The sequence below is a fragment of the Phyllobates terribilis genome, unplaced genomic scaffold (genome assembly GCF_046119375.1).
Source record: "Phyllobates terribilis strain yellow unplaced genomic scaffold, ASM4611937v1 Scaffold_1__5_contigs__length_1240528914, whole genome shotgun sequence".
In the NCBI taxonomy this organism is placed as follows: Eukaryota; Metazoa; Chordata; class Amphibia; order Anura; family Dendrobatidae; genus Phyllobates; species Phyllobates terribilis.
This window is the reverse complement of record NW_027362761.1, coordinates 245778162-245802369: the sequence shown is the minus strand read 5'-3', so window position 1 is coordinate 245802369 and position 24208 is coordinate 245778162. Positions and strand designations below refer to the sequence as shown.

Below are 24208 nucleotides of genomic sequence, written 5' to 3'. Positions count from 1 at the left end.
TCTACCAGCAGACATATAAGTAAACTTTCTGATTTATTAAAATAATTGTAAATAATTATAACTTTGCTTTGTTGCTCAATGTCTGACTGGTATGTTGAAAAAAATAATTGTACTAAAATAAAATCCTTTTAAATGAATGTAGCCATGTTAATAAGGTATATACATACTTAGTTATGTGTCTCACTGCACCAGTTCCCCAGCTGTACAGTTTCCAGTTTCTGAACTATTGTATTTCACACTGAGCAATGAGTGCTTACAAAAGACAAAGGGTAATGAATGGTAAGCATCCGAGGTAAGTACGCTTTTTTGATCAACTGTAACAGAAATAACTAAAACTACCTACTACTTCAATATCCAAAAGTTGTTACAATTTGCCTTTTGAAACAGAGAAGCTGACATGCTTTGTGCACAAGATTTAAAGTAAGGATTCTAAGCTCTTTTCAACCTCTTTCCCCAAAGTCTGGGGTGTTGATGACATGTTATCTTAAAAATACCACCGGCAATGGATAATATTAGGGGGGAATCGTACAGCTCATACTAAGGTGTCATTACCTTTATGGTACAGACTTCTTTTTACCTAAAAGCTTAAATACCCACAGGCAATAAGTTAAACATAAGATTAGGTTTAGTGATAATTATATTACATGCGTACATTGTGTCACTTTTGTTTATACTATATCATTATTATTTTCTGCTACCTGCATTAAATGTATTTAAATGACCATGCCATCTAATGAAGACACCATATATAATGTACCATAAATCTTATAAAACTTAAATTCTGAAAATTGAGTCTATAAAATGTACAATAAAAACATTATATTTTAACCATGTAATCATCATTTTGATTTGAATATAGCTTAATCTACATAACAACTTTGTTTTACCAATACCGAATCCGTTTTGAATGGTTCTCCAAAGCAACGTTATAGTCCAGAGCAGTATTCACAATTTGCCTATTAGAAACAGTCAAAAACATCTTGACAAGCACTCCTTTAACTTTTTACCTAGTATCCTATAAAGAAATGGAAGATTTAAATTTGACTTCTCTAGATTATTACACCATAGCTAGAGGAGGAATGATACTTCCCAGAATGCAGAGTTCCCGAACAAGATCTGTAGACATTGAACCAGCAATGAGTGCAGCTCTGAAGCAAATGTAAGTAAAGCATGCTGGAGTCCTGGGTTCAAATCCCACCAAGGACAATATCTACAAGGAGTATGTTCTTCCCATGTTTGCGTGGGTTTCCTTCGGTTTCCTTCCAAACTCCAAAGACATAATGATAAGGAATTTAGATAGTGAGCCCCACAGGGACAGGGATGATAATGTCTGTAAAATGCTGTGGAAATAATGGTACTATATAATTAAGTAATATAAATAAGTATAACTGTGAAAGGAGCCATTTGTAAAATCTCATTTACTTTGAAATTTGAAAATCCAGGTGGAAAATCTGCGGCATATCTGCCTAGTGTGAACATAACCTTTTGTAAGAAATAGACCATAAATAACAGTTCTTAATTTGTCTAGCCTTCTCTACATGTATTTACCACTGATTACAAAATTAGTTGTTTGCCTTCATTATCACTTTTCGTTGTTAATACATTTTACCAAATATTAACAGATGTCTTCTTTTCTGACAAATAATTATTAAATTTTATTTCAAGTTTTTTGAGTTTTTACAAGATCAATATTTTACAAAGCAGTGATTCACTGTGCATATTGGTGGGAGATCTTTAGCATTTCAACAAGGTACGAGACTGATAGTGGAACCAGGTGAGCACTTTATATATTAATACCAATGTAAAGACATACATTCGAATCTTAAAACCAATGGGCCAGAACACCTAGTCCACTTGGGCTCTACTGAATCAATATATATAATTACAGAATCATATAGCGATCTGTATCTAATATTTGGGAGGGTGTGGTGATATTGCTGTTTTCTCCTTATATTACTGCAGCTTCTCACTAAATTAGAATATCATCAGCAAGTCAATTTATTTCAGCTCTTCAATACAAAAAGTAAAACTCATATTATACAGACTAGAGTCTTTACAAACAGAGTGATCTATTTCAAGTGTTTATTTCTGTTAATGTTGATGATTATGGCTTACAGCCAATGAAAACACCAAAGTCATTATCTCAGTAAATTAGAATACTTTATAACACCAGCTTGAAAAATGTTTTTAAAATCTGAAATGTTGGCCTACTGAAAAGTATGTTCAGTAAATGCGCTCAATACTTGGTCGGGCTCCTTTTGCATCGATTACTGCATCAATGAGGTGTGGCATGGAGGCGATCAGCCTGAGGCACTGCTGAGGTACAATGGAAGCCCAGGTTGCTTTGATAGCCGCCTTGAGCTTGTCTGCATTGTTAGGTCTGGTGTCTCATCTTCCTCTTGACAATACCCTATAGACTCTCTATGGCATTAAGGTCAGGCGAGTTTGCTGGCCAATCAAGCACAGTGATACTGTTGTTTTTAAACCAGGTATTGGTACTTTTGACAGTGTGGACAGGTGCCAAGTCCTGCTGGAGAATGAAATTTCCATCTCCAAAAAGCTTGTCAGCAGAGGGAAGCATGAAGTGCTCTAAAATTTCCTGGCAGACGGCTCCGCTGACTTTGGTCTTGATAAAACACAGTGGACCTACTACACCAGCAGATGACATGGCTCCCCAAATCATCACTGATTGTGGAAACTTCACACTAGACCTCAAGCAGCTTGGATTGTGTACCTCTCCACTCTTCTTCCAGACTCTGGGACCTTGATTTCCAAATGAAAATTGGAACTCTGGGACCTTGTGGAGCATGTCAATGACTGCCTTCTGGACAACAGTCAAGTCAGCAGTTTTCCCCATGATTGTGGAGCCTACAGAAACAGACTAACGGACCTTATTAAATGCTTAGGAAGCCTTTGCAGGTGTTTTTTGTTAATTATTTTAATTTACTGAGTTAATGAATTTTGTGTTTTCATTGGCTGTAAGCCATAATCAACATTAACAGAAATAAACATGTGAAATATATCACTCTGTTTGTAATGACTCTATATAATATATGAGTTTCACTTTTTGTATTGAAGAACTGAAATAAATTAACTTTTTGATGATATTCTAATTTATCGAGATGCACCTGTATGTATATATATATATATATATATATATATATATATATATATATATATATATATATTCTAATCAATTTGCATAAATAAAAAAAACACAGAAGAACAAGAACCAAGACAGGAATTCTGCTGCATTAAACATTAGGGTGCTTTCACATTGCGTTTAGTTCCACGCCCGATATCCCCCGCAAAACAGTATTTTGGCGTATACCCAAACGGGACCATAGACTATAATGGAGCTGGCAGAGCGAACGGACACTCTGCCGTGCATCATTTTTGGACATATGCGTCTACTGGAGGCAGACAGTCAGACATAGTAGACTTCCTGAATCCCGTTTTGTCGGGGGTTCGGACGTATACCCAACAGGGCCACTGAGCGTGTAACTAAATGCAATGTGAAAGCACCCTTAATTTTAAATAAATGAACATATCTAAAGGGGATGGTAGCAGAATATCATGTAAACTTTTGGAAGGGTCACACAGATATTTCTATATGTTTACTAATAATAAATCATGCATTTTTCTATCATATGTGATACCAGTGCAATATAACATCACTAGTCTCAATCACAATTCAGAAGGTAAGTAATAGAGGCAAATATAGTCCTGGTGTGGGTAGTACCCTGTCCTTTATAGAGACTGGCCAAGCTAAGGCTAATATTTGCCAACAGTTAACCCTTGGACAGTTGCTTATTTTAATACGATGTGCTTTGCTGTGATATTCTTCAAATAAAACTAGGGATATATTCAAACACGGCGGATATTTATAAGAATGTGGTTATTTTGATGGCAAATTCATGGATTTCTGTTAGTTCCATTCAGATGAATAGGACAGTTGCAGAAATGTATGCAACTAATCTACCACGTGTAAATCCTTATAGATTGTAAGCATGCCCCTCACTCCTTTTGGCATATGTTGATTTATGTGTTATTCTGTAACGTCTTTTTTGTCTATACATGTCCCCTCATGTTGGAGCATACAATAAATACAGATAGCACACAGATAGTAAAAATGGACAAACTAATCAAAAATGAATGAAAATCCAGCACACCAATGAAAATCAGTCCGTTTATTGTGGATGTGTAAAAATACAGACTTGCGAATTTTACATTAAACAGTCTTTACTAAATCTTAAGGTACTTTTCTCTTCCAACCAGGTGACAACAGAATCACTTCACCCTCAGTGCTTGTGTTGAAGTCTCAAAAGGAAACCCCCATTGTGGCTTGTTTGGCAAAAGATTTCTACCCAAAGTATCTTGAAATCTATATGAATTCTACAAAGAGCAGCTGTAGTGCTGACAAGGTCCCAACAAAGCTGTCACCACAGGGAAAATACAGCGCTGCGCTTGTGGCTAACTTAGGAACAAATGATGTACAGTGTCAAGCCAAGCACCAAGAAAAATGGGTGACAAACACAGAGACCACTTCAAAACTGAAAGGTACAATAGTAGTTTTATATTTGTAAATATATGACATTTCTAAAGTATACAGATTCATTATTTAGTTTAGATTGTGGTAAAGGTTGATTTCACAATTTCATAATTTTTGAACACCAATAGTTCGGTGTTGGAATGAATACACAGCAGCTAAAATAACTCCTATAAAAGTGGTATATAGTTAGCGCATGTCCCAAGGAAGGCAATATATGACTTTATTCCTTGTAGGCGCAAAAAATGACATTGGATTTTAGTCCGTTCTCTGTAAATCTAAGGCCATCATTTGCGGAGTTTTTTAAGTCACTTTTCTTTTTTGTCATGTGGTATTAGTTGCTGTTTTTGGCAACAAATTCTTTAAGATGGTGCACATAACTCAGGATTTTAGCACAAATTCAAATAAGGTATTTTTTTTCTATATTTAACTGTTTTTGTAACTCTTTGGCACCAAAAGTCACATGTTTCGCAAAATAGCTAAAAAATTCTACCAAAATACTGTAATCAATTGCATCAAAATAGTAATCAAAACTGATCCAAGGGGGTAATTGGAATGGAGTTGCATCAAATAATGCAACATTTTAAAAAGTCATAACTGATGATTCAGGTGAAAACATTTAGAAATGCTAAACTCAGTCCACAAAGCAGAAAACAAAGAAAACAGGCGAGCACATATAAAATAGATTTTCAAAAAGGCGCAAATAGAATAATGAATGGGGTATAACCAAAAAAGGCGCAACATACAAAACTAGACCAAAAAAAATGGGCCTAAGTGTATCACTTTTGCTTGAATTTCCATTTCAATTTTCCTTCTTACTTTTAAATAATATGTATTACCAATGTGAGGGCTCATTTTACTGAATTGTATTTTACAACTTTTTTATTTAAAATATTGAAAAAAATGATTATAAAAAGCTAGAAAAGAGAAGTATAGTATCTTTAGAAATGTTCTCCCCCGGTTCTGCAGCTACAAGTACAGTAGAAGTACAGTTTGCATAGAACATGCTGATAAACTAAGATCTTATTAAATCTAGCTAGAAGAATGGAGATGGGAATAGTACAAAGCTATAAGGCTCGGTTTACAGTGACAATTTTTCTTTTTGAGGGAGTGTGGTGGTCCATGTATCCGACATCAGGCTTATCCTAGTCTACAGCACAAATTATGCTATCAAGAAACCTCATGGAAACCTGATGAACCCTTGTAATAAGTCTATGGGATCTGTAGGGATTTGTGGCAAAAAAATTTAAAAACTGTCAAGTATCTGTTAAGCATGTAAGCAATAATCCTAATGTGAACAGAACCCTTTACATATAATCAAATTATGACAACATTTGTTTTTGGATTTTTTTGTATCACAGGCCTAAAGAATGAGAATAAAGAAAGAGATGGATCAGACTCTGAGAAATGTCAGCAGACTTCTGGTTGGTAAAATCTTGAGTTCTATTACACCTTTGTTACTTATTAGAGATGAGCGTTGTTCTACTCGAACTGTTCGCCAATCTCAAATTCGAGCTGTTTTGGGCGGTGTTCGAGCCGTTCGGCGAACACGAACAATTTGAGAAAAATTCGGCTGTTCGAGGTTATGTTCGATAACTGTTCGTGCACCAAAATCATAACTGGATTTTTTCTCAGTAATGATGAAAATTAATGTTAATACGCAGTTTGAGTGTACAGCGGGGTGGGGGGAGGGGCAGGGGATGGATCTCTGCAGGAACAATGAAGATCTCCATTTTTTTTTCTCTTTCCCGCATTTGCAGTGGGGAGGTGCAATCTGTCAGCCTATCAGCAGCGCACACACGGAGCGAAGTGCTTTTTTTCACACAAGCAAGGGCATGTGTCATTGGCAGTGTATGTCACATGTCCTTGCCCTATAAGACCAAGCCATTTTCCCCGTCGCCACCATTTTCTCACTGCTGCAGCTGCGTGTTAGACGGCACCGCTGTTGCTGTGTGCGCTATACCTTGTTAATTTCAAGCCAATTTTCGCACAAATATACAGATAGCTTGGGAGTAGGGAATAGTTGTGATTTCAGTCCTTTTAAGGACTAGGTTACAGCATTTCCTACGACTTTTATCAGGGAGGTCTGTGCTCTTAAATAGATAGATTGTGGGAGTAAAGACTAATTGTAATTGGAGTCCTTTTCAGGACTAGGTTACATCAGTTCCTATCAGTTTTTGCCAGGCAGGTCTGTGCCAGTGCTGTGCAAGTTTTTTTCACAGCATTTGGCTGAATCTAGCAAAGCTAATCCTTTTTGGCCTATTGCAGAGTGTGTTAGTCAGTGGAGTAGCCTATCTGTGTTGCAAGATATACCACCTGTGTATAGAATACCAATTTTTTTACTGCACCTAGTGAAGTAAAATCTTTTGGGCATAACATCATTCTATTAGTCCATCTATACTGACCTCCATCAGGTTGCAAACTGAATATAATTTTTTTCTGCATCTAGCTCTGAAAAAATATTTGGCCTTCTAGCAGTGTGTCGGACTTTCTCTATTAGTCCATCTATACTGACCTCCATCAGGTTGCAAATTAAAAATAATTTTTATCTGCATCTACAGTACCTCTGAAAAAATATTTGGGCTTCTAGCTGTGTGTGGGACTTGTTCTATTAATCCATCTATACTGACCTCCATCAGGTTGCAAACTGAATATATTTTTTTCTGCATCTACCTCTGAAAAAATATTGGGCTTCTAGCTGTGTGTGGGACTTGTTGTATTAGTCCATCTATACTGACCTCCATCAGGTTGCAAACTGAATATATTTTTTTCTGCATCTACCTCTGAAAAAATATTTGGGCTTCTAGCTGTGTGTGGGACTTGTTATATTAGTCCATCTATACTGACCTCCATCAGGTTGCAAACTGAATATATTTTTTTCTGCATCTACCTCTGAAAAAATATTGGGCTTCTAGCTGTGTGTGGGACTTGTTGTATTAGTCCATCTATACTGACCTCCATCAGGTTGCAAACTGAATATATTTTTTTCTGCATCTACCTCTGAAAAAATATTGGGCTTCTAGCTGTGTGTGGGACTTGTTGTATTAGTCCATCTATACTGACGTCCATCAGGTTGCAAACTGAATATATTTTTTTCTGCATCTACCTCTGAAAAAATATTGGGCTTCTAGCTGTGTGTGGGTCTTGTTCTATTAATCCATCTATACAGACCTCCATCAGGTTGCAAACTGAATATAATTTTTTTCTGCATCTAGCTCTGAAAAAATATTTGGCCTTCTAGCAGTGTGTCGGACTTTCTCTATTAGTCCATCTATACTGACCTCCATCAGGTTGCAAATTAAAAATAATTTTATCTGCATCTACAGTACCTCTGAAAAAATATTTGGGCTTCTAGCTGTGTGTGGGACTTGTTGTATTAGTCCATCTATACTGACCTCCATCAGGTTGCAAACTGAATATATTTTTTTCTGCATCTACCTCTGAAAAAATATTGGGCTTCTAGCTGTGTGTGGGACTTGTTGTATTAGTCCATCTATACTGACCTCCATCAGGTTGCAAACTGAATATATTTTTTTCTGCATCTACCTGTGAAAATATATTGGGCTTCTAGCTGTGTGTGGGACTTGTTGTATTAGTCCATCTATACTGACGTCCATCAGGTTGCAAACTGAATATATTTTTTTCTGCATCTACCTCTGAAAAAATATTGGGCTTCTAGCTGTGTGTGGGTCTTGTTCTATTAATCCATCTATACAGACCTCCATCAGGTTGCAAACTGAATATAATTTTTTTCTGCATCTAGCTCTGAAAAAATATTTGGCCTTCTAGCAGTGTGTCGGACTTTCTCTATTAGTCCATCTATACTGACCTCCATCAGGTTGCAAATTGAAAATAATTTTATCTGCATCTACAGTACCTCTGAAAAAATATTTGGGCTTCTAGCTGTGTGTGGGTCTTGTTCTATTAATCCATCTATACAGACCTCCATCAGGTTGCAAACTGAATATAATTTTTTTCTGCATCTAGCTCTGAAAAAATATTTTGCCTTCTAGCAGTGTGTGGGACTTGTTCTATTAGTCCACCTATACTGACCTCCATCAGGTTGCAAATTCAAAATAATTTTTTGTATGCATCTAGCTCTGAAAAAATATTTGGCCTTCTAGCAATGTGTGGGACTTTCTCTGTTAGTCCATCTATACTGACCTCCATCAGGTTGCAAACTGAATATAATTTTTTTCTGCATCTAGCTCTGAAAAAATATTTGGCCTTCTAGCAGTGTGTCGGACTTTCTCTATTAGTCCATCTATACTGACCTCCATCAGGTTGCAAATTAAAAATAATTTTATCTGCATCTACAGTACCTCTGAAAAAATATTTGGGCTTCTAGCTGTGTGTGGGACTTGTTATATTAGTCCATCTATACTGACCTCCATCAGGTTGCAAACTGAATATATTTTTTTCTGCATCTACCTCTGAAAAAAAATTGGGCTTCTAGCTGTGTGTGGGACTTGTTGTATTAGTCCATCTATACTGACCTCCATCAGGTTGCAAACTGAATATATTTTTTTCTGCATCTACCTCTGAAAAAATATTGGGCTTCTAGCTGTGTGTGGGACTTGTTGTATTAGTCCATCTATACTGACCTCCATCAGGTTGCAAACTGAATATATTTTTTTCTGCATCTACCTGTGAAAATATATTGGGCTTCTAGCTGTGTGTGGGACTTGTTGTATTAGTCCATCTATACTGACGTCCATCAGGTTGCAAACTGAATATATTTTTTTCTGCATCTACCTCTGAAAAAATATTGGGCTTCTAGCTGTGTGTGGGTCTTGTTCTATTAATCCATCTATACAGACCTCCATCAGGTTGCAAACTGAATATAATTTTTTTCTGCATCTAGCTCTGAAAAAATATTTGGCCTTCTAGCAGTGTGTCGGACTTTCTCTATTAGTCCATCTATACTGACCTCCATCAGGTTGCAAATTAAAAATAATTTTATCTGCATCTACAGTACCTCTGAAAAAATATTTGGGCTTCTAGCTGTGTGTGGGTCTTGTTCTATTAATCCATCTATACAGACCTCCATCAGGTTGCAAACTGAATATAATTTTTTTCTGCATCTAGCTCTGAAAAAATATTTTGCCTTCTAGCAGTGTGTGGGACTTGTTCTATTAGTCCACCTATACTGACCTCCATCAGGTTGCAAATTCAAAATAATTTTTTGTATGCATCTAGCTCTGAAAAAATATTTGGCCTTCTAGCAATGTGTGGGACTTTCTCTGTTAGTCCATCTATACTGACCTCCATCAGGTTGCAAACTGAATATAATTTTTTTCTGCATCTAGCTCTGAAAAAATATTTGGCCTTCTAGCAGTGTGTCGGACTTTCTCTATTAGTCCATCTATACTGACCTCCATCAGGTTGCAAATTAAAAATAATTTTTATCTGCATCTACAGTACCTCTGAAAAAATATTTGGGCTTCTAGCTGTGTGTGGGACTTGTTGTATTAGTCCATCTATACTGACCTCCATCAGGTTGCAAACTGAATATATTTTTTTCTGCATCTACCTCTGAAAAAATATTGGGCTTCTAGCTGTGTGTGGGACTTGTTGTATTAGTCCATCTATACTGACCTCCATCAGGTTGCAAACTGAATATATTTTTTTTTGCATCTACCTCTGAAAAAATATTGGGCTTCTAGCTGTGTGTGGGACTTGTTGTATTAGTCCATCTATACTGACCTCCATCAGGTTGCAAACTGAATATATTTTTTTCTGCATCTACCTCTGAAAAAATATTGGGCTTCTAGCTGTGTGTGGGACTTGTTATATTAGTCCATCTATACTGACCTCCATCAGGTTGCAAACTGAATATATTTTTTTCTGCATCTACCTCTGAAAAAATATTGGGCTTCTAGCTGTGTGTGGGACTTGTTGTATTAGTCCATCTATACTGACCTCCATCAGGTTGCAAACTGAATATATTTTTTTCTGCATCTACCTCTGAAAAAATATTGGGCTTCTAGCTGTGTGTGGGACTTGTTGTATTAGTCCATCTATACTGACCTCCATCAGGTTGCAAACTGAATATATTTTTTTCTGCATCTACCTCTGAAAAAATATTGGGCTTCTAGCTGTGTGTGGGACTTGTTGTATTAGTCCATCTATACTGACCTCCATCAGGTTGCAAATTGAATATAATTTTTTTCTGCATCTAACCCAGCCAATAGTTTTGGCCTAATACCACAGTTTGGCCACTCAGCTCTGCTCGGTTACCATCCATTGTTTTTTTGTGCAAACAACTCCAGAGTTGTGAATTAGTTAACCACCAAAATGAGTGGAAAAAGGCCTGCTGCTGGTGGAAAGGGGAATAGGCGTGTTGGGAAGGGGAAAAAAGGTTGTGTCCGTGGGGTAGGTGTTAAAGCAACAGTAACATCTGCAGAAGAAAGACCATCTTCCAGCCAAACTAAAATGTCTACTTCTTTTAGCGGACAATGTGATAAGATCCCTTTCTTACGGCCACGCCAATCGCTACAAATTCCAGATGAGGCACAAAAACAGCAGGTGCTTCAACGGATATCAAGTGCTCCTTTAAGTGGGCTCTCCTCCACATCAACTTCAACATCACAAATACTCCAGTCCTCAAAGGTGTCACCCCAATCGCACTTGCTTCCTCACAGCTCCCAAATCTCCAGCTGCCCGTCTGAGTATGAGGTAGAACAGATGGTTGAGTCTGCAGAGCTGTTTACTCATACTATAGCCTGGGAATCAGAGGTCGACTCCAGCGCTTCTGTGAATCCAGACGAGGAAATGATCTGCACTGATGCCCAGAATCTTTATGAGTCGGATCCAGGACCAGACGCAGAAGGTTCTGACCATAATGTAGACCCTCATTCCCAAACTGTAACTCCTGTTGGTGGAGACAATGAGGAAGACGATGATAAGACTCAAATACCTGATTGGAGCGACAACTTTAGTTTTTTGTCAGGGCAGGAACAGGTTGGCTCTGAGGACGACGGGTGTGATAACGCACAGGGTGATGATGATGAGGTTGGAGATCCCACTTACTGTCAATCCACAGTCAGCCAAGAGATGAGGTCAGCAGAGGAGGTGGAGGAAGATGCTAGTGACGACGAGGTCAGGTTGCGCCTTCCTGGACAGAGACGTAGTACTGGAAGCACGTCAACAACTGCATCCTCAAACACAACTCTGCCTCTCACCACAAGTCGTGGTGGCTCTTCAGGTCGCATGGGTGCTAAGCCTTGCATAGGCTGGGCATTTTTTCAGATCGATAAAGATGACCCAACTCGTGTTATCTGTAACATTTGTCAGCAAAAGCTAAGTAGAGGCCAAAAAATACATAGTTTGAGTACTTCATGCATGAACCGCACATGGACATGAAGCATAAGTTGCAGTGGGAAGCTCAGTGTGCTACAATGCGGCCTAGCCGGCCGGGCCAACCACCGTCTGCCATATCTTGTGCATCCGCGGCCTCTTCATCCTCTGTGACTGGGGGGACAGCAGTCACACCTGTTTTGGGGCGCAGACCTGCCACCTCTTTACCCGCAACAGCCAGCGTGATTGGCAGGTCATCATTTTCTTTGGAGGTGGGAACACCAGCTGGTGTTGAGTGCTGTCCGACATCGATAGCACCACCTTTGGATCAAGGCAACCTAACATGTCCGCCTGCATCTTCCTCACAGACCGGCAGTTTGCCGGGGACTCCCTTATCAACCCCGTCTAAGCACAATAGCCAGCCCTCGGTCCCTCAGATGTGGACAAGTAAAAGACCATTTCCTCCTAGCCATGAAAAAGCTAAGAGGTTGAATTTCACCATCTGCAAGCTCTTGGCTACAGAAATGCTGCCTTTCCGCCTGGTGGACACAGAGGATTTTCGAGACCTTATGTCCGTCGCAGTGCCCCAGTACCAGATGCCCAGTCGGCACTACTTCTCAAAGAAAGGTGTGCCTGCGCTCCACCAGCATGTCGCACACAACATCACCGCTTCTTTGAGAAACTCTGTGTGTGACAGGGTGCATTTCACCACAGACACTTGGACGAGTAGGCATGGACAGGGGCGTTACATGTCGCTGACTGGGCACTGGGTAACTATGGTGACAGCAGGACAAGGGGCTGCTGTCCAAGTCTTGCCGTCCCCACGAGTTGTGCGTCAATCCTCTTTATGTCAAGGTTCCTCCACTGCTTCTGCCTCCTCAACCTCCTCTCGGTCTTCCACCTGCACCCAAAGCCTGTCTGGTCATGCCACAAGCTTTCTAACTGCGCAGAAGGGATTCTGCACACCTCCTTACTATGCTGGCAGTAGGGCTCAACGTCATCAGGCGGTTTTTACATTGAAATGTCTGGGAAATGTGAGTCACACAGCTGAGGAGTTGTGGTCAGCTCTGGAGAACCAATTTCATGAATGTTTGTCTCCACTGGACCTGAAACCAGGGAAGGCCGTGTGCGACAATGCTGCAAACCTGGGTGCGGCCCTTCGCCGGGGCAATGTCACACACGTGCCTTGTATGGCTCACGTGTTGAACCTGGTTGTCCAGCAATTTTTAGCCCACTATCCCAGACTAGATGACCTTCTGCAGAGGGCACGGTCGCTGTGTGCTCACTTCCGCCGTTCGCATCCCGCAGCTCAGTGACTTACATCTCTACAGAAGTCGTTGGGCCTGCCACTTCACCGGCTAAAATGCGATGTGCCTACCCGGTGGAATTCACCTCTACACATGTTGCAGCGACTGTGGCAGCACCGACAAGCCCTGGTGCAATACGTTCTGACGTATAGCCTGGGCCAACGAGATTCAGAGGTGGGGCAAATCACGCTGGAGGAGTGGTCTCAGATTAGGGACCTATGCACCCTTCTGCACAGTTTTGAAATGGCGACGAAGATGTTTAGTGCTGACGATGCCATTATCAGCATGACTATTCCGGTGATTTACATGCTGGAGCACATGTTAAACAGAATTCGGAGTCAGGTGGTGGCACAAGAGGAGGTGGAGGAAGTAGAGGAGGAGGAGTTGTATGCGGAAGGGCTAACATCTGCAAGGTCCAGACGGTCGGCAGCACCAAGGCGGCAGGCATGTGAGGGTGGGGGAGATGGTTTTACCAGGGCGCATGGTAGCAGCCAAACTAGTGAGGAAGGTGCAGGAGCCCAGGAAGAAGTGGAGGACGAACTGATGGAAGACTCATCAGATGAGGGAGACCTTGATCACATTTCTGTTGTGCGAGGTTGGGGGGAGAGGACAGAGGAAGGAAGCATGATTGTTACCTCGCCACCAACACAACAGGGACTTGGTGCTCCTGGATGCGCAACACACATGAGTGCCTTCTTGCTGCACTACCTGCAACATGACCCTCGAATTGTGAGAATTAGAAATAATCCTGACTACTGGGTTGCCACACTGTTAGATCCCCGGTACAAAAGTAAATTTGCAGAAATTATTCCTGCCATAGAAAGGGATGCACGCATGCAGGAGTATCAGCAGAGACTGTTGCAGAATCTTACATGTGCTTTTCCACAAAATACCAGTGGTGCACGTAGTGAATCTTACAGTTCCAACTTGCCAACCGTGGGACCGTCAAGTGTTCAGCACTCAAACCATAACAGAACCACAGTATCTGCTGGTAACATCAATTTTGCGGAATCATTTCACCACTTTTTTAGCCCATCCTTTGCAAGGCCATAGGAGACAAGAAGTCTGACACATAGTCAACGCCTAGAGACGATGGTACAGGAGTATCTCCAAGTAAACATTGAAGCCACGACTGTGTCACTGGACCCTTGCTCTTTTTGGGCTTCCAATCTGGATAAATGGCCGGAGCTAGCCACTTACGCCTTGGAGATCTTGTCATGCCCCGCAGCCAGCGTTCTGTCTGAACGTGTGTTCTGCGCTGCTGGTGGTGTGCTGACAGATAAGCGCACGCGGCTCTCCACTGATAATGTAGACAGACTCACGTTCATAAAGATGAACAAATCATGGATCCGAAACGACTTTTCTACCCCTGTGTCATCCTGGGGAGAGTAAAAGCTTGATGATTGGTTAAAATCACCCTACCAACCGTTTTAAGCTTTCAAATTACTAATCATGTTTATCTGTATCTTGACTGGAAAATAATTTGGGCTTCGTAGCAGTGTGCAGCACTGATCCTATTAGGCCATCTATACTAAAGCTTCACCAGATTTAAAATTAAAAATAATTTTTAGCTGCATCTAGCCCGGAAAATAATTTTGGGGCTCCGAGATGCGCAAGACACATAAGTGCCTTCTTGCTGCACTACCTGCAGCATGACCCTCATATTGTCAGAATTCGAAGTAATCATGACTACTGGGTTGCCACACTCTTAGATCCCCCAAACTTTTCAATCAACCTTTTCATTTTAATAAAGACCAAAAAAATGGTCATTTTTGAAATTATAAGCATTAGCAGGTTGTTAGAAACTGAAATCAAACAGTTTTCAACTCAAAACTTTATTCTAGGTGATGTTACATTTTCACATAGGACCCCTTGTTTGAAAGGAGCTTCTGAACTCTCTCGTCCATTGAATTTGTCAGGTTTTGGATGGTTTCTGCTTCAATTGTTTTGCATGAGGACAGAATACCCTCCCAGAGCTGTTGCTTAGATGTGAACTGCCTCCCGCCATCATAGACACTCCTTTTAATGATGCTCCAAAGGTTCTGAATGGGGTAGAGGTCAGGGGAGCATGGGGGTCACACCATAAGTTTGTCCCCTTTTATGCCCATATCAGCCAGAGATGCAGATGTTTTATGTGCAGCATGAGATGGTGCATTATCATGCAGAAAAATGATCTTGCTGTGAAATACACGGTTCTTCTTCTTGAACCATGGCAGGAAGTGCTGTTTGAGAAAATCCACATACATTATGGAGTTCATCTTTAGCGCCTTCAGGGATCCTAAAGGGGCCGACAATCTCTCTCCCCATGATTCCAGCCCAAAACATTACTCCACCTCCTCCTTGTTGGTGCTGTAGCCGTGTTTGCGTGGGGTGTCCATCAACCAGCCATCCTCCACTCCATCCATCTGGACCATCGAGCGCTGCACGGCACTCATCCGTGAACAAAACTGTTTTGAAATCAGTCTTCATGTAATGTTTGGCCCACTGGAGCCGTTTCTGCTTGTGTGAAGTGGATAGAGGAGGTCGACAGGATGGCGTATGCACAGCTGCAAACCTCTGAAGGACCCTGCATCTTGTTGTTCGGGGGACGTTGGAGGCACAAGCAGCTTCAAAAACTTGTCTGCTGCTATGACAAGGCTTTTTTGCCGCTGCTCTTTCAACCTGACGTAATTGCCTGTAGGAAAGAGTCCTCAATTTGCCCTTATCAGCACGCACACGTGTGTACTGTGAATCAGCTACATACTTCTTGATTGCCAAGACACTTCATCCTGATCATCGCACAATGTTGATTGTAGTCATGCCTTGACCTAAACACTCCACAATTTGTTGCTTCTCAGCAGCCGACACATCCTTTTTCTTTCCCATTTTGGCAGAAAATGTAGGCTGCTTAATAATGTGAGAGAGCCTTCTTAAGTAGTCTTGCCTTTCATTGGACACACCTGCCAAACTAATTAGCACAGGTGTCTGCAATTGCTTACAGTGATATAAAGAGCCCTGACACACATCACCATCAATGAGTTTAACTGACAAACAAACAAATTCTTCCCTTATCACTCCTAAACATTTTTTGCATAATAATTTGGAACGCAGTGTACATGTGCTTTTCCACAAAACACCAGCGGTTCACGTAGTGAATCTTACAGTTCTAACTTGCCAACCGTGGTCTGTATGGAGTTGTTCAATAAAGGGCCCAAAATTACGATAACATAGATGGGAGAGGTCTCTATGAATAGGAATTCCTAAGTATTTGATACCCTGTGAGGGCCAGGCAAAGGGAAAGTTGGACTGGATGGAATCCTATATGGATTTGGGGAGGGAGACATCGAGGGCCTCAGACTTCGCTGCATTGATTTTAAAATTTGACCATGTAACAAAGTGATCTATTTCAGCCATAACAGCATGGATGGATATATGTGATTGAGTGATATATACTAGGACATCATCAGCAAATAGAGAGCACTTGTACTCGGTGCCTCCCACCTCAATCCACCTAATATTGGGGTTATGGCGAATTGATGAGAGCAGGTACTCCGTCACTAGGATGTATAAGAGAGGGGACAGAGGACATCCCTGCCTTGTCCCATTGGTGATTGTGAAAGGTGATGAAAATGTTCTGACGCACCCCCTGGGCCTTGGGACACCCGGAGCCGGACCCTTTTTGGTGGATGCTGGTGGTTGTAGTCTTCGTGGCGGCGACCCGGTTCCGTGGCTCAGGGCGGTCAAACCAGTGGCGGAACTATTTATGTGGTTTTGATGTTTAAATGTACGACTACGCCACCCGTGGATTGCGGTCAGAGTGAACCGCCGCTACAGGGCAGACCGCTGAGGCTGGTGTTGTGGGTGCAGCAGAGCATAGCATAACTCCCCACGGGAGGAGTATAGCCTCAGGGCAGTGTATGCGGAGGATGGGGGTGATGGTGCAGGGCAGCAGCAGTAACGACACGGAGTCAGTGATGCAGTTCAGGGCCTTTACTCACAGTTCTTATTATCCAGACCACGTCTGCAGGTAACGGCTGCCCACGTCGTACTGTGCTCACCAGGTGAGGGGCTCAGACAACTCCCAGATAACTTTGGAGCACTTCACAGGACCCCTTTTGTGTGTCCTTTGTCTGGCCTTTCTTACCAACACTTCTGTCCGGCTGCCTCGGGCCTCCTCTTGGTAAACTTGGCGCCAGTTTCCCTGAACCTATGTGGTGCCTTCCTAGCAGGTGTAGCGAGGGGCTGCGCCACATAAAATGTCAGAGCCTCCGGTTTCTAGCTGAGGGTCGTTTCCTGCCTCCACTAGTTCGGGGACCGGTCTCCCCCTTTGGCCTGACCCCTCCACGCAGGTGGATTCGGGCGTGCGGTGGCGACTCGCCCGTCCGCACCCCTGGGATCCCTTCATTCCTCGTTCCTGGAGCCTTCTCCGCTCCTCTTCCTTCCTTCTCCCTCTTCCAGGCCTGGGCCTCTGTTACTAGGCCCGCCTCCGGAGCAGAGCTCATGCAGAGCCCCTGCTCCCTGCCACTTCTGCTCAGACTTCTCTGCACTGAACTAAGATGGTGCCCACCTTTTATACTCCCTTCTCAATGCACCCAGGAACTGCTTCCTCCCTGCTCCTGCACTACAGGGTTCCCCTTCCTCAGTGTTCCCTCCCCCCACTCCAGCCAGGGACAGGGACTGTCGTGCCCATCTCAGGGGCATATTGGTCGCCCTGCCCCACGGCAATGTGGTGTAATGCATGCAGGTGTCGGGTCCTGATCCACACTCCATCCTTACCTGAGAGTGAGATATCACACCTCTGGGTGAGGTGCAATACGTCTGTAGCAACCGAGCCCTCAGGGTGCTACAGTTCCATTTATCTTCAGCCTAGGTGACATATTGTGATACAGGGCCGTGATTTTGGCTATAAAAGGGTCCCCTAGACCCCTACCCCAAGCTTTTTAAGAGAATCATATATGGCGTGCCAGGAGACTCTATGGAATGCTTTCTCAGCATCCAACGAGAGTATCTAATTACAAATTTTTAACTGCATCTAGCCCAGGAAATACTTTGTGCCTAGTAGCAGTGTCTGCTAGTCAGCGGATTATCCCGGCTGTTAAGCAAGCTACACCACCTGTAGTTTAGACACTTAATTTTTTCAAAGGAAATGCTTCGGGACCTTGGGATACTTAGTGAAGAGCATCAGGAGGCACCCCAAGGCATAGGGGCTGGGACTGGCAGTAGGATGCCTTGCGGTGGACAGCCGAGCTCGATCCTTATAAAAGCTTTTTAACTGCAGCAGCTTTAGTGGACGCTACTGGAGCTGGAATTACGCGGCTGCTGGCATGAGACTTGCCCTCCAATAGATCCTTGTAAATGGATTTAAAGTGTATTCATTCAAATTAGAGAGACAATTTAAATTAAAAAGCTTAGAGCTGCCTCCACCACAGGGGGGCTCGCTCGACCCACCAGCGGACAGGCACCAGTATTGGGAGAGGGGGGCTGGCCATCAGGGTTCACCGCGGCTCTGGCACAAACCCGGCGACACGGAGGTGGCACGGGCAGGAGCGGACTGGCCGTGTCGGCTTCTCACTTTTTGGATTTTAGAAGGGCATGACATGCCTATATCTGTGTCTCCCCCTCCTTTTACTCCTCCACCTCTTTTATTTTCGCATGACTATATGTACTTGTCACTTTTCTATGTGTTAGTTATGTCTTCTGAGCAGTTTGTCAGCTTTTGGACACCTTTGAAGGTGTTTTCTATGTGTTTCTATGTGTTTTTGTTTGCCTGCCATTGGTTTTAACGGTGTTCAAAGGTGTTCGACGAACAGTTCAACGAACAGTTCGGCGAACACACGGTTGTTCGACGAACCGAACCGAACTCGAACACTACGGGGGTGGCTCAACACTATTACTTATAGCATATTGCTACTTGTCAAGGCTTTTAACAATATTAGATACATTGTCTGACACTAGTCAATAATGAGGCGATAGTAATACTTTAAGACAAAGAAAGTTAAAAGGTTATTCTCAAGATTGAAAGCTATAATCCAGTAGTTCCCAACCTTAAAAAACATTCAGCTCTGACAGATGGTCGTGAGCCACATCCAGAGACAACCGAGTAGTGACACCCAGAGCTCCCCATTACCGGTACAATGACAGCCAAACCTTACCACACAGAATCACACTGATACTCTGTGCCACCCTGCCTAATAGGCAGCATACTTGCAACCAGAGGTTTCCACTTTACACCCATTGGGTATTCTTGCATCACACCACACTACCGTTTCCAGCTTAATGAAACCCCCAATGTCTGGCATTAGCATCCAATCTCCATTTTACCATATTTATCTCTTCACCCCCATGGCCAGTATATGTGCATTGAAATCTGCTGTTCTGTGTGAGGTTACAAAGAAAAGTCACCATCTGGACATCTGCTCTTCATACCTGTTTTATAGACCTGGCGCTAATGCACCAAGCTGGTAGACAGCCGTGAGCCACACAACATGGACTGGAGAGCCACAAGTTGGGGACCTCTGCTATAACCTATCCACTGGATGGGTGATAACTTGCTGAAAAGTGTGGGGTCCCACTGTTGGATTTGCATAAGCCTCTTCCAATAGAAAAGCAGCTTCACCCTGCAAGTTGTTTTACAATTGAGAGAAGCTGATGGATGGGTCTGGTCACATGTTCCTCCACCAGTTCCATTTTATGGACCGAAATGCTGGCCAGTTTGTAAGTAAAGCTGCACTGATGAGAAAAAGTGACCAATCCCTTTAACTTAATCAGAGACTATTTACATTGAAAATATGGTTTGCATTAACAATTGCCATGTTCCAATTCTATATTCCGAATTTTTAATATAAAACACACTTAACATTTCTGTAAATGCAGAATATATATTCTTTATTATTGTCTTTTTTATCAGAATATCCTAATATGTGAGATGTGATATAACAAGTTTACATGAATTTATAATACTTTGCCACAAAATGACTATGCTGTAATAGATTATATGTGGCCATCCAGTGGTTGTGATGTGTTATGCAGGCAATCAAGGGTCTTTCTAACCTATCATATTATTGCATTGGTGTTCTTAAAGGGTTTGGTCACTTTAACTTAATATTAACTAATATATTGGGGACATGATTTGTGACATTTACTATTATATGCACAGAACTGTGAAAAAGATTTAGGCAGGTGTGGAAAAAATGTTGTAAAGTAAGAATGCTTTCAAAAATAGAAATTTTAATAGTTTATTTTTATCAATTAGCAAAATGCAAAGTGAATAAGCAAAAGAGAAATCTAAATCAAATCTTTATTTGATGTGACCACACTTTGCCTTCAAAACATCATCAGTTCTTGTAGGTACACTTGTACAGAGTTTATAAAGGAACTTAGCAGGGAATTTATTCCAAACAACTTGGATAACTAACCACAGATCTTCTGTGGATATAGCTTGTGCAAATCCTCCTGTATCTTCATGTAATCCCAAGCAGACTTGATGATGTTATGATCAGGACTCTGTGGCGGTCATATCATCACTTCCAGGACTCTTTGTTCTTCTTTAGGCCACTGTAATATGAGTGTATTTCACAATCTGTATATAGACCATAATTCCCGGACTAACCGTGTGTCTCCAGACACATATGAGGCTGTAAGTTATAGTTTGGAGACTTGTTTTTCGGACTGGCATTGCCCTTGTGTGAACCCAACCTAATGCTGAAGATAGTGCTTCAGGAAATTGGCTGTTTATTTGGGGTCGGTTTCCTGCTGCAGAATAAATTTGGATCCAATCAGACACCTCCCTGTTGGTATTTGCTGATGGATAAGTGTTTGCCTTTGCATTCCATTTAGTATCTCCTTACCACCATGGCCACTTTTTATTAAGTCTATTATTCTTCATATCTGTTTGTCATAACTTTGTTATTTTCATGTCAACATAGTCATATGAATGTTTTTTATGGCTTTCTATGATTATGGAAAAATCTGTTTTATGTATGTTTTTCTGCTTTACTGCTTTTTAAAAATACAAAATGTAAAGGGAACCAGTCACTAAATTCATGCTGCCTAAAGCTTGGAAAGATTGAATCAGAGCTTTGCGGCACTGTTGCAATCAGGTATGTTTTTCTCTGAAATACTGAAGAGAGAAAAAATAGTTTGACGGGCATGGTACCCAGCGGGGTTTTCCCTGTCCCACACACACATGAAAGGGACCTGTCAATAACCTACAGCAGGTCGGGGAGAAGCTGACCCGGACGATGCTTAACTAATCAGCTCTCTCCTTATGCTCACTATGTTTTCTCCAAAACAATGTGGTGATTATGCAGCCTGGCTATGATTCATATTGCAAAGTGAAATTTTTATTGGAACCAATTTAGAGTACAATATACAAGGAGTTCTCCACTCAATGATATCAATGAGCTATCATTTGGAGTGGGGAACCAACACTCGGCACCCCTCCAGATCAGCTGTAATAGCAGGGGTGCTGAGTGTTGGATGTAACCATCTACGGAGTTACACCGCACAGCTTTCTCCATTGTGTAATTTTTCATTATCATTAAAGGGGCTTTCCAGGCCAGAGCTAATCTTCTTCAGACTCTGTATCATGACTAGTCCTGACAGTTTATAAAATGCACAATGTTAGGATTTGGCTCTACTTGGAGGTTCAAGTGGTCGTCACTAGATCACTCATATGCGATTAGCATAATTTTGATCATATGCTAACTAACTTCTCTTTCTGCTTCTCTCAATGTATTAACATGAACATTCAGATAAGTAGAAGAGAAGTAGACCACAAGTATGCAAATTGCATATGAGTGATCTAGTGAAGACTGCTCGAGCCGAATCCTAAGTGTGTATTTTGTAATATAAAATGCCTGATGAAAATTAACCCTGGTCTAAAAAAAAATGTAATCTTAAGGCATTGGTTTTCTATGGATCAAACATGGGGAGGGCTATGCAGTCTGTATGGAAGGCTGCACTAACAAAGGAAGATAACCTGTTATACTTACATACTAGTAAGTGCCATAAAATTGTGTCCCCAACCCAGCACAATTGTTAAAATAGAGATAAAATGCATAATCCCCTTTAACCCAATTCATGAAAAGGAAAGGGTGGAACCGTCTATTCTTCACATGTATATTGTGTATCTTCAGACCAATACTCAATAAAAAATTGTTAAGAGAATGTTGCACTGATTTTCTATGAAACACCTTCATCCAGTAGAATGCCTATTGTAATTTTACATTGAGAATTCACACACAGAGTAACTCTATATTTCAACGTGTCCTGTCGATCATGGAGATAAAGCAATAAAGGTTGGCACTAGTGTATGGAAGAGTAAATATGCTGTGTGTTACTTTTCAGAAAGAAGCAACACTCTCTCTTTGACCGTACTTGGGATAAGAGTGCTGTTCGCCAAAGCAATAGCCTTCAACGTCATTATCACAGCTAAGTTTCTTGCATTATAAGGTAATATCTAGCTTGCAATTCTACACTCCAAAAAAGCATAGAAGGGAAATCGGTACTATACAGATTATCTGAGATTAATAGTGTGATTATTTTCAAGCAACATCGTCTCCCATGCCCATAGGCTGTGTCACATATTGAAGGTCACTCGAAGACGTGTGTATGTGCCCTTTATTTAGAGCTAGGTAATTGGACCAATGTCACTCTGATAGATCAGGAAAGTTTTATATTTAATATCTGTTCCATATTCAGCAGCAATGTACAGAGATTGTCACCATTCACTTCAGTCCCTGTGCCAAATTAAGCTCACAAATTACTTTTCCCAATTTAGGAAACTCATTAGGGTCAATTCCATAAGAAGCTAATTAATCTTTAAGAAAACAAAATACACTTAAAAATTAAAAAAAAAAACCTCAAAATATAAAGTTTTAGCTTTCAGAATATAATTATGCTGCAAACTTAAGGCCGAAAAGGGCTCTTTGTTGGATAAAGTGCATTTCTTTATTGAATGTGTCTTATCTTCATTTATTTTCAGATTGGATTGCAGTGAAGATCCATCCTTGCCTGAGACTAATTATTGTGCTCTATTCTTTTGGATTAAATCAGAGTTTATGTTTTGTTTTTAATTTCTAATGTACTGAATATGCAACAGTTATCTATCATCTATTGATCTATCCCATATCTATCTATCTATCTATCTATCTAATATCTATCTATCTATCTATCTATCTATTTTCTATCTATTTATCTATTATCTATCTATTTATACAAACTTTTTTATTGATTTGCTAGCTTTTATATGTTCATTTTACATAAGCAATAAAATATATATTCACCTAAGGGTTAAGAACTGATTGTTCATTGCGCTGCGCTGACTCATAAACTTGTCCATTCTTATGTCTTAAAAAAAATTAAGGAGCAAATTAAACAGAGAGGATCTATTACAATAGATTTTGCTTGTAGCTGCATTGCTGGTAATTGCACCAAATTTATCTAAGTGTTGGCCCAAATTTGGCTCATATTAGCGATAACACTTCTGTCTAGAGCTGATTGATGACTTTTTATGCCACTCATCCCTCACTCGAGTGAGACTGGAAATTTTTGGCTTAAACCTTATTTGATAGGTAACCATACTCAGGTTACACCGACCTTTTAAAAATGTCAAAAGCAAGTAAAATAACCTTTTTTGTGTGCAAAAACAGCATGTAACAATATCTGCGATCTTTTCACACCAAAAAAAAAAAGTGGACACATACTTTTACAATTGGAGCTAAGGACTGATGTCATATGCTTACAAATGCATATCTCTGGCGCATATAATACATGTATGTGAGATTTGGTGGTTGTTTTTTTGCTTTAGTTTGTCACCTATATTGTGTTCCTTTGAAAGTGTGTGCACACCCCTGCAGCCAAAAATGGTGACTAATCATGTACAAACCTTACATTGGAAAGTAGGCCACTTGTGTGCATCACTCGGAGCTTGTAGAATACGTCTGTTGTAGAATTTCTGCAATATGAGATTTCTCAGAACATGGAACATCCATTGCACGTAAGTCTAACAGATTACTGCAGAAAGTCTCAATTAAAAAGACATTTTAATGCACATTCTGCACCACACAAGTCG

The 24208-nt window shown here is 41.0% G+C and overlaps 1 protein-coding gene across 1 annotated transcript in view; it reads left to right on the top strand.

Annotated features, from left to right (window-relative positions):
- Positions 1-23424, top strand: part of LOC141251102 (T cell receptor alpha chain MC.7.G5-like) — a 51830-nt gene extending 28406 nt beyond the window's left edge. The window contains exons 2-6 of the mRNA XM_073670332.1: positions 1717-1774; positions 4279-4560; positions 5911-5973; positions 22483-22587; positions 23120-23424. Of these exons, the coding sequence (XP_073526433.1) occupies positions 1717-1774; positions 4279-4560; positions 5911-5973; positions 22483-22586 (507 nt within the window). The 3' untranslated portion in view covers position 22587; positions 23120-23424. The remainder of the gene's footprint in view (positions 1-1716; positions 1775-4278; positions 4561-5910; positions 5974-22482; positions 22588-23119) is intronic.
- The last annotated feature ends 784 nt before the right edge of the window (positions 23425-24208 follow it).